Genomic DNA, 11,776 nt, shown 5'->3' on the forward strand with positions numbered 1-11,776 from the left:
ACCAGTAAAAGCACAGCTCTACATGTGGTTAGCTCAGTGTTTCCCAAACTCGGTCAAATCAAATCAAATTTTATTTGTCACATACACATGGTTAGCAGATGTTAATGCGAGTGTAGCGAAATGCTTGTGCTTCTAGTTCCGACAAAGCAGTAATAACCAACAAGTAATCTAACCTAACAATTCCACAACCACTACCTTATACACACAAGTGTAAAGGGATAAAGAATATGTACATAAAGATATATGAATGAGTGATGGTACAGAACGGCATAGGCAAGATGCAGTAGATGGTATAGAGTACAGTATATACATATGAGATGAGTAATGTAGGGTATGTAAACAAAGTGGCATAGTTTAAAGTGGCTAGTGATACATGTATTACATAAAGATGGCAAGATGTAGTAGATGATATACAGTACAGTATATACATATGAGATGAGTAATGTAGGCTATGTAAACATTATATTAAGTGGCATTGTTTAAAGTGGCTAGTGATACATTTTTACATAATTTCCATCAATTCCCATTATTAAAGTGGCTGGAGTTGAGTCAGTATGTTGGCAGCGGCCACTAAATGTTAGTGGTGGCTGTTTAACAGTCTGATGGCCTTGAGATAGAAGCTGTTTTTCTGTCTCTCGGCCCCTGCTTTGACGCACTTGTACTGACCTCGCCTTCTGGATGATAGCGGGGTGAACAGGCAGTGGCTCGGGTGGTTGTTGTCCTTGATGATCTTTATGGCCTTCCTGTGACATCGGGTGGTGTAGGTGTCCTGGAGGGCAGGTAGTTTGCCCCCGGTGATGCGATGTGCAGACCTCACTACCCTTTGGAGAGCCTTACGGTTGTGGGCGGACCAGTTGCCGTACCAGGCGGTGATACAGCCCGACAGGATGCTCTCGATTGTGCATCTGTAGAAGTTTGTGAGTGCTTTTGGTGACAAGCCGAATTTCTTCAGCCTCCTGAGGTTGAAGAGGCGCTGCTGCGCCTTCTTCACAACGCTGTCTGTGTGGGTGGACCAATTCAGTTTGTCCGTGATGTGTACACCGAGGAACTTAAAACTTTCCACCTTCTCCACTACTGTCCCGTCGATGTGTATAGGGGGGGTGCTCCCTCTGCTGTTTCCTGAAGTCCACAATCATCTCCTTTGTTTTGTTGACGTTGAGTGTGAGGTTATTTTCCTGACACCACACTCCGAGGGCCCTCACCTCCTCCCTGTAGGCCGTCTCGTCGTTGTTGGTAATCGAGCCTACCACTGTAGTGTCGTCCGCAAACTTGATGATTGAGTTGGAGGCGTGCATGGCCACGCAGTCGTGGGTGAACAGGAAGTACAGGAGAGGCCTCAGAACGCACCCTTGTGGGGCCCCAGTGTTGAGGATCAGCGGGGTGGAGATGTTGTTACCTACCCTCACCACCTGGGGGCGGCCCGTCAGGAAGTCCAGGACCCAGTTGCACAGGGCGGGGTCGAGACCCAGGGTCTCGATCTTGATGACGAGTTTGGAGGGTACTATGGTGTTAAATGCTGAGCTGTAGTCGATGAACAGCATTCTCACATAGGTATTCCTCTTGTCCAGATGGGTTAGGGCAGTGTGCAGTGTGGTTGCGATTGCGTCGTCTGTGGACCTATTGGGTCGGTAAGCAAATTGGAGTGGGTCTAGGGTGTCAGGTGGAGGTGATATGGTCCTTGACTAGTCTCTCAAAGCACTTCATGATGACTGAAGTGAGTGCTACGGGGCGGTAGTCGTTTAGCTCAGTTACCTTAGCTTTCTTGGGAACAGGAACAATGGTGGCCCTCTTGAAGCATGTGGGAACAGCAGACTGGGATAAGGATTGATTAAATATGTCCTTAAACACACCAGCCAGCTGGTCTGTGCATGCTTGGAGGACGCGGCTGGGAATGCCGTCTGGGCCTGCAGCCTTACGAGGGTTAACACGTTTAAATGTTTTACTCACCTCGACTGCAGTAAAGGAGAACCCGCAGGTTTTGGTAGCGGGCCGTGTCAGTGGCACTGTATTGTCCAAAAAAGTTATTTAGTCTGTCTGGGAGCAAGACATCCTGGTCCGCGACGGGGCTGGATTTATTTTTGTAATCCGTGATTGACTGTAGACCCTGCCACATACCTCTTGTGTCTGAGCTGTTGAATTGCGACTCTATTTTGTCTCTATACTGGGACTTAGCTTGATTGATTGCCTTGCGGAGGGAATAGCTACACTGTTTGTATTCGGTCATGTTTCCGGTCACCTTGCCCTGGTTAAAAGCAGTGGTTCGCACTTTCAGTTTCACGAAAATGCTGCCATCAATCCACGGTTTCTGGTTTGGGAATGTTTTAATCGTTGCTGTGGGTACGACATCGTCAATGCACTTTCTAATGAACTCGCTCACCGAATCAGCGTATTCTTCAATGTTGTTGTTGGACGCAATGCGGAACATATCCCAATCCACGTGATCGAAGCAGTCTTGAAGCGTGGAATCAGATTGGTCGGACCAGCGTTGAACAGACCTGAGCGAGGGAGCTTGCTGTTTTAGTTTCTGTTTGTAGGCTGGAAGCAACAAAATGGAGTCGTGGTCAGCTTTTCCGAAAGGAGGGCGGGGGAGGGCCTTATATGCGTCGCGGAAGTTAGTATAACAATGATCCAAGGTTTTACCAGCCCTGGTAGCACAATCGATATGCTGATAGAATTTAGGGAGTTTTGTTTTCAGATTAGCCTTGTTAAAATCCTCAGCTACGATGAATGCAGGCTCAGGGTGTGTGGTTTCCAGTTTACAAAGAGTCAGATAAAGTTCGTTCAGGGCCATCGATGTGTCTGCTTGGGGGGGAATATATACGGCTGTGATTTATAATCAAAGAGAATTCCCTTGGTAGATAATGCGGTCGAGATTTGATTGTGAGGAATTCTAAATCTGGTGAACAGAATGACTTGAGTTCCTGTATGTTGTTATGATCACACCACGTCTCGTTGATCATAAGGCATACACCCCCGCCCCTCTTCTTACCAGAAAGATGTTTGTTTCTGTCGGCGCGATGCGTGAAGAAACCAGCTGGCTGCACCGACTCCGTTAGCGTCTCTCGAGTGAGCCATGTTTCCGTGAAGAAAAGAACGTTACAATCCCTGATGTCTCTCTGGAATGTTACCCTTGCTCGGATTTCATCAACCTTATTGTCAAGAGACTGGACATTTTCCGAGTAGTATGCTAGGGAGTGGAGCGCGATGTGCCCGTCTCCGAAGCCTGACCAGGAGACTGCTTCGTTTGCCCCTTTTACGGCGTCGTTGTTTAGGGTCACCGGCTGGGATCAGATCCATTGTATTGGGTGGAAGGCAAAACACAGGATCCGCTTCGGGAGAGTCAAATTCCTGGTTGTAACGATGGTGAGTTGACGTTGCTCTTATATTCAGTAGTTCCCGACTGTATGTAATGAAACCTAAGATTACCTGGGGTACCAATGTAAGGAATAACACATAAATAAAAAAAAATACTGCATAGTTTCCTAGGAACTCGAAGCGAGGCGGCCATCTCGGTCGGCGTCCTCAGGACCCCAAGGGGTGCACGTTTTGGATTTTGCCCTTGCACTACAAGGCGGATTCAAATAATCAACTAATCAAGCTTTGATTATTTGAATCAAAAACCAAAACTTGCACCCCTTGGGGTCCCCAGGACCGAGCTTGGGCAACGCAGGGTTAGCTGATATGTTACATACCTAAACAGGCGTTGTAAGATCGAGCATGCACCTGCAATGTAGTCAGGCAGGATCTCTGCCACTGACTTCTTGGGCCTTGAATGAGGCTTATTTTTAGGTGTGTGTAGTGTTGATAAAGCACACCACACAGACCTGGCTGTCAGACTGCATCAGTTAATGAATCACTGATAGACTTTATACCTTTGCTTTAAAAACAGCTGAGCTCTCTACTATGCACTTTGCATTCAGACATTTTATGGCCTTGACATTTGCATTGAGATTGGCTTTGACCAGTTACTTTTCAGTAACATAAAGTAGGTCATATGATTCATATTGTTGGCATAGGTCCATCTGTGGCCTTTATAGGCTTCATCTGCCCAGGTTACAAGCCAGTCTGTCCCTATATAAACATTGTCCCCGTTTCCCTTCCTTCCTGCTTGAAATTGCTGATCTGATACAGTATGATTGCTGAAAGCAATTGGATTTCACCTATCCACTAATTTTACAGATCAGTGATTACCTCAAGGACACATTGAAGGTATTAAAATATGGCTTGTGTGTGAACACACTGGGGTTCTGAGTGACCATAATAGATAGGAGAATGGAATTCAGGAGTGATCCTCTGCTCATGCCTGCTATGCTTTTGGAGAGTTGCTGTTTGAAAGCACAGAAAGAGAAAGTAGATTGAGACAATGAAAGCGAGGGAGAGAATGTGAGAAAGAGCGGGAAGTGGGTGGGGCAGATTCAGTCCACAGAGGCAGTCTGTCAATTCAAGCCTGTTCCTGGCCTAGAGGGCAGAGGGCAGAGCTGAGAGATTCACTGAAGTGCTGGAGCCGTATTTGAACTTTCTTCTTGTAGTCACTATAAGTAACTCAGCTTGTCTATTTGGTGCATTAGTCTATTCTCTTCCCAGTTAATATTTGTAGAAATTCTCAGATGGTCCTTGGAATTAGCTGTTATTTATGATAATAAACTTTCCTTAATTGAAAAAACACTAAAATTAAGTGATAATGCCATGGCATGGGTTTTATTTTGTCAAGGGCCAATATATCAACCAAACACTGGCTTCGAGGGCATTATCACTTTCATACAATGGGTTACCACCATATTCAAATTATGATTGACATATTTTCATTAAAAAAATATTATTTTGAGGAATTTTTCATACTATTTCATCCTTCCACAAGATATAGATCCAAAACAAATCTAGGGTTGCTACCCAAGCCGGCTGGTCGTTCGTTCTATTGGTTCTGTTGCCAGAGATGCGACCCAGTCATTCAGTCTTTTTGTTCTGTATCTATGTACGTGACCCAGTTGTTCATTCTAAACGTTACGTTGCAATAATGGCTGACAACGTTCTTATCCCCTGCTTGCTAGCTAGCCAACTAAGGCTAACTTACATTCACGTTAAAAAAAAGTGCAGTCAGAATAACAGCAAAGCAGCTGCATTTGCATTTGTTTAAGCGGTTTTCTGGTGACATTTGGATACATCCATAACAATGAGGGGCGAATTTGCCTGGCATAGAAAATGTACTCACTCGTCACTGTTGTTCAGAGGAGCTAGCCAACAACACAGCTAACACAATCACTTCAAACTGAAGCTGGAAAGACTGAAAACTAGCTGCACTTCGTTTCATTTGACCTTTTTTCAAGTTACATTATATATCCATAAAAATGGATTATACAAATCTCCGCTGTTGAAAACGAAATGTTAGTCTTAAAGAAATGTGAGATAATGTCTTGTCTAGATGCTTTTTATAGCTGATGAGACAGTGGACTGAGCAGTAAAATGGTACAGACTAAATAGGCATTTTAAAATCCTAGATTTAGCCTGTGGTAACTTGTGGAATAGACACCGGCTGGAAAGCGGTTTTAACCAATCAGCATTCAGGATTAGACCCACCCATTGTATAATACTACACCATTTAAGAGTACTTGTTAGACCTACTCTGGGAAGAATCCATTCAGCAACCAGTACCCCAAAACTCTGAGTGCAGGTTATTCACTGTGACGTTTTGTGCTCGACCAGTGGTCCCCTGTCCCCAGACTATAGTGCACCTATATGCGTACCTTACTTTGGCCTTCCTTCACTGTTAACAAACTGAACCTAAACCTCATTCAGATTCTGTGCATTTGGAAAGGTTTTCATTACCCAAAAGTTAAAAATGTATATATTTTTAAAGTGGAAAGGTTAGTGAAGGTTTTCTATCATAACTTTCAGCAGATGAAAGTATTGGCCACACACACTAGCACCTTTACAGTAACTGCAGTCAACTGTGGTATTTTGGATGCAGTATTTGAATCATACTGCACTCAAACGTATGTTATACTACACTGTACTGCAAGTTTCTTTTCATAAGGGTGAATTCAACAACCCAACAATTATTCATGTTGCATTGGAGGACACCCTGGTGAATATATCATACACATTCCACACATTACAGCTCATCTTGATTAAACAGGTGTGAGCATTCGAGTACAATTCTCCAGTCACATCACAGCACGTGCTACTACTACAAAAAGGGCCACGACCTCTCACAAAACACTTCATACTATTTTGATTAGGTCATGGATTACAGCACATAATCCTTTCCCAGTAAACCATTTGACGCCCTGAGAGTAATAAAGTGGCTGCATGTGTACAGGACATTGCGCACGCATTGGTTACACTAGCGAGGTACATGCACATAAAGTTTGGATTCCTATTATACTTGCATAACTGTGCAATGTTACTCATCTTCATTTCCTCCTTGATACAATTGCTTGTGATTAGGCCTTTTCAACTTCCGACTTCTCAACCCCAGATCCACAGACACCAATTTCCCACTGCATGTTACATTGACCCATTTCATGCATCGGACGCCAAACGAGCCTGTAGCTGTTTGTCACAGATTTTCATCAAACATGGTTTAGATACACATAATATTTAATTAGAGGGAACGTACCCCAATGTACTGATGAAGCCATTGACAGTGCCTTCTGCGTACAGCGACACAATGTCTCCAATATGAAGAAAACTAGATCTGTTGTCTGACATTTTCGCTTAATTCTGTCCAAAAGTCGTCTTTCCAGGGACATACAGCCGTCTTGGTTTGATTATGTTATCCCTCTGACACGTTACAATGTATCTTGGCAACAATCCTGCGTATCACTCGTCAAATTGCGAACAACACCGCCCAGAAACGAGACATGTTTTCCCGTTTTTACCAGTCAAAATTACAAAAAGACGACAAAGGAAAAACTTGGAGTTACTGTAAACAAACTGCCGATTTAGTTTATGAACCCAACTTCTTCCCGTGTTCAGACAGCATAATGTTCTCTCTTTCACATCAACTTTAGGGGAGGAGACTGGTTCTGTTGGAGGCGCAGATACCGAACCAGTCAGCCTATCCCGTCTAATGTTGGCCTACTCATATCCAAATGCTTTGAGAATCAATGGATGTACAATTCTGATATGTAAGTGCGTACATGAGTAGACACAGCAATCAATTCTATAATTGAACATTTCCTGGCTATTTCTTGCAAACTTGCTCAGTAATAAGATAAATGGACATCAATGGCCTGGAGTTCCGGGTTATGCAATGGTGTGCTTGTGCGTGGGTATGTGCGTGTGTGTTGCCGCGTTCAAAACAACTGGGAACTCGGAAATCTCCGACTTCAGTCCGTTCAAGACAACTGGGAATAAAACAAGTTCCGATAGGGAACTCGGGCCTCTTTGAAGATTTCCGACTTTCCGACCTGAAGATCACTGACGTCATGATTTGACCTCGTATTTTTCCAAGTTCACAGTTGTCTTGAAAGCACCATAAACCAAATCAAGTCAAATCAAATTGTATTAGTCACATGCGTCGAATACAACAACAGGTGAAGACCTCACAGTGAAATGCTTACTTACGAGCCCTTAACCAACAACCTAGTTAAAAGTTAAAAGTAAAATAAATTTGAATAAGAATAAGAAATAAAAGTAACAAGTAATTAAAGCAGCAGTAAAATAACAATAGCAAGACTATATACAGGGGGTACTGGTACAGAGTCAATGTGCGGGGCACCGGTTTGTTGAGGTAATTGAGGTAATGTGTACATGTAGGTAGAGTTATTAAAGTGACTATGCATAGATGATAACAACAGAGAGTAGCCGTGGTGTAAGGAGGGGGGGCAATGCAAAGGGTCTGGGTAGCCATTTGATTAGATGTTCAGGAAGTCTTATGGCTTGGGGATAGAAGCTGTTTAGAAGCCTCTTGGACCTAGACTTGGCACTCCGGTACTGCTTTCCGTGCGGTAGCAGAGAGAACAGTCTATGACTAGGGTGGCTGGAGTCTTTGACAATTTTTGGGCATTCCTCTGACACGCCTGGTATAGAGGTCCTGGATGGCAGGAAGCTTTGCCCCAGTGATGTACTGGGCCGTACACACTACCCTCTGTAGTGCCTACCCTCTGTATGCCGAGCAGTTGCCATACCAGGAAGTGATGCAACCAGTCAGGATGCTCTCGATGTTGCAGCTGTAGAACCTTTTGAGGATCTGAGGACCATTGCCAAATCTTTTCAGTCTCCTGAGTGGTAATAGGTTTTGTTGTGCCCTCTTCACGACTGTCTTGGTGTGCTTGGACCATGTTAGTTTGTTGGTGATGTGGACACCAAGGAACTTGAAGCTCTCAACCTGCTCCACTACAGCCCCGTCAATAAGAATGGGGGCGTGCTCGTTCCTCTTTTTCCTGTAGTCCACAATCATCTATTTTGTCTTGATCACGTTAAGGGAGAGGTTGTTATCCTGGCACCACACAGTCAGGTCTCTGAACTCCTCCCTATAGGCTGTCTCGTCGTTGTCTGTGATCAGGCTGTTGTGTCATCGGCAAACTTAATGACGGTGTTGGAGTCGTGCCTGGCCATGCAGTCATGAGTGAACAGGGAGTATAGGACGGGACTGAGCACGCACCCCTGAGGGGCCCCTGTGTTTAGGATCAGCGGGGAGGATGTGTTGTTACCTACCCTTACCACCTGGGGGTGGCCCTTCAGGAAGTCCATGATCCAGTTTGCAAGGGAGGCATTTAGTCCCAGGGTCCTTAGCTTATTGATCAGCTTTGAGGGCACTATGGTGTTGAACACTGAGCTGTAGTCAATGAATAGCATTCTCACATAGGTGTTTCTTAGAGATTGCATCATCTGTGGATCTGTTAGGGCGGTATGCAAATTGGAGTGGGTCTAGGGTTTCTGGGATAATGGTGTTGATGTGAGCCATGACAAGCCTTTCAAAGCACTTCATGGCTACAGAAGTGCTACGGGTCGGTAGTCATTTCGGCAGGTTACCTTAGTATTCTTGGGCACAGGGACTATGGTGGTCTGCTTAAAACATGTTGCTATTACAGACTCGGACAAGGAGAGGTTGAAAATGTCAGTAAAGACACTTGCCAGTTGGTCAGCTCCTGCTCGCAGTACACGTCCTGATAATCCGTCTGGCCCTGCGGCCTTGTGAATGTTGACCTGTTTAAAGGTCTTACTCACATCGGCTGTGGAGAGCGTGATCACACAGTCTTCCGGAACAGCTGGTGCTCTCATGCATGTTTCAGTGTTATTTGCCTCGACATGAGCATAGAAGTAGTTTAGCTCGTCTGGTAGGCTCGTATCACTGGGCAGCTCTCAGCTGTGCTTCCCTTTGTAGTCTATAATGGTTTGCAAGCCCTGCCACATCCGATGAGCGTCAGAGCCGATGTAGTATGATTCGATCTTAGTCCTGTATTGACCCTTTGACTGTTTGATGGTTCATCGGAGGGCATAGCGGAATTTCTTATTAGCTTCTGGGTTAGAGTCCCGCTCCTTGAAAGTGTCAGCTCTAGCCATTAGCTCAATGCGGATGTTGCCTGTAATCCGTGGCTTCTAGTTGGGGTATGCACGTACGGTCACTATGTGGACGACGTCATCGATGCACTTATTGATGAAGCCAATATTCCAGAACATATTCCAGTCTGTGCAAGGAAAACAGTCCTCCTGTAGCTTAGCATCTGCCTTCATCTGACACTTTGTTATTGATTGAAGTGTGTGTGTGTGTGTGTGTGTGTGTGTGTGTGTGTGTGTGTGTGTGTGTGTGTGTGTGTGTGTGTGTGTGTGTGTGTGTGTGTGTGTGTGTGTGTGTGTGTGTGTGTGTGTGTTATCACCGCGTCACATGATCCATATAAAGGTATTGACACAATATGTGAGTCTATTGTATGTATGAGAAGTTGAACTTTGAAGAATTATAGTTAGAACCATTTCTATATGGTGAGAGGCAAATTCTCTGATTGATATTTGCCCCTGACTATTTAACCTTTAATCCCTTGGTGAACCCTGGTGTTCTCCAGGGAGTCTGGGGTCCATGGGCCAGCTTGCACATTGGGACATGTAGTGTGTTGGTCTGTGACCACTCTCTTTTCCCATGACTGATCAGTGGGCATGTGTTCAGGAAGGTGCACTGTTACAGAACCTCCAGATACTGAGACGCAATGGATGTAAAATTCTGCTATGTCAGTGTTTACATGAGTAGATACAGCAATAAAGACAATAATATACAATTTCCTGGTTATTTCATGCAAACTTGCTCTATAAGGAGATAAATTAGTGGACGTCAATGGCCTGGTGTTCCGGTTTATGCAATGCTGTGAGTGTGCTTGTGTGTGGGCATGTGTGTGTGTTGGGACTTGGTCTTTTACCAAATAGGGCTATCTTCTGTATACCACCCATACCTTGTCACAACACAACTGATCGGCTCAAACGCATTAAGAAGGAAAGAAATTCCACAATTTAATTCCACTTTTAACAAGGCACACCTGTTAATTGAAATGTCTTCCAGGTGACTACCTCATGAAGCTGATTGAGAGAAAGCCAAGAGTGTGCAAAGCTGTCATCAAGGCAAAGGGTGGCTACTTTGAAGAATCTCAAATCTCAAATATATTTTCCACATTTTGTTACGTTACAGCCTTATTCTAAAATGTATTAAATACACATTTTTCCTCATCAATCTACACACAATACCCCATAATTACAAAGTAAAAACAAGTTTTTATTTTATTTTTGCAAAGTACAACAAAAAAAAACAGAAATACCTTATTTACATAAATATTCAGACCCTTTGCTATGAGACTCGAAATTGAGCTCAGGTGCATCCTATTTTCATTGATCATCATTGAGATGTTTCTACAACTTGATCGGAGTCCACCTGTGGTTAATTCAAATTGATTGAACATGATTTGGAAAGGCACACATCGACTATATAAGGTCCCACAGTTGACAGTGCATGTCAGAGCAAAAACCAAGGTATGAGGTCGAAGGAATTGTCCGTAGAGCTCAGAGACAGGATTGTGTCGAGGCACAGATCTAGGGAGGGAAGGGTACCAAAACACTTATGCAGCATTGAAGGTCCCCAAGAACACAGTGGCCTCCATCATTCTTAAATGGAAGAAGTTTGGAATCACCAAGACTCTTCCTAGAGCTGGCCGCCCAGCCAAACTGAGCAACCGGGAGAGAAGGGCCCTGGTCAGGGACGTGACCAAGAACCTGATGGTCACTCTGGCAGAGCTCCAGAACTCCTCTGTGAAGAAGGGAGAACCTTCCAGAAGGACAACCATCTCTGCAGCACTCCGCCAATCAGCCCTTTATGGTTGAGTGGCCAGATAGAAGCCACTCCTCAGTAAAAGGTACATGACAGCCTACTTGGAGTTTGCCAAAAGGCACCTAAAGACTCTCAGACCATGAGAAACAAGATTCTCTGGTCTGATGAAACCAAGATTGAACTTTTTGGCATGAATGCCAAGCATCAAGTCTGGAGTAAATCTGGCACCATCCCTACGGTGAAGCATGGTGGTGGCAGCATCATGTTGTAGGGATGTTTTTCAGCGGCAGGGACTGGGAGAGTAGTCAGAACTGAGGGAAAGAGAACGGAGAAAAGTACAGAGAGATCCTTACGCTCAGGACCTCAGACTGGGGAGAAGGTTCACCTTTCAACACTAGGCACACAGCCAAGACAACGCAGGGGTGGCTTCTGGACAAGTCTCTGAGTGGCCCAGCCAGAGCCAGGACTTGAACCCGATCGAATATCTCTGGAGAGACCGCAACGCTCCCCATCCAACCTGACAGA

At 44.7% G+C, this 11,776-nt stretch overlaps 1 protein-coding gene across 2 annotated transcripts in view; it reads right to left on the reverse strand.

Moving 5' to 3' along the window:
* LOC129862331 (inositol 1,4,5-trisphosphate receptor type 2-like) overlaps nt 1-7,084 on the reverse strand; it is a 154,569-nt gene extending 147,485 nt beyond the window's left edge. The window contains exon 1 of one of the 2 annotated variants that reach the window (XM_055933852.1): nt 6,617-7,084. In XM_055933852.1, coding sequence (XP_055789827.1) covers nt 6,617-6,708 — 92 coding nt within the window. In that variant the 5' untranslated portion in view covers nt 6,709-7,084. The remainder of the gene's footprint in view (nt 1-6,616) is intronic. The other variant, XM_055933853.1, reaches the window with a different exon arrangement.
* Between the last annotated feature and the right edge of the window lie 4,692 nt (nt 7,085-11,776).

This window comes from Salvelinus fontinalis, chromosome 9 (assembly GCF_029448725.1).
Source record: "Salvelinus fontinalis isolate EN_2023a chromosome 9, ASM2944872v1, whole genome shotgun sequence".
In the NCBI taxonomy this organism is placed as follows: Eukaryota; Metazoa; Chordata; class Actinopteri; order Salmoniformes; family Salmonidae; genus Salvelinus; species Salvelinus fontinalis.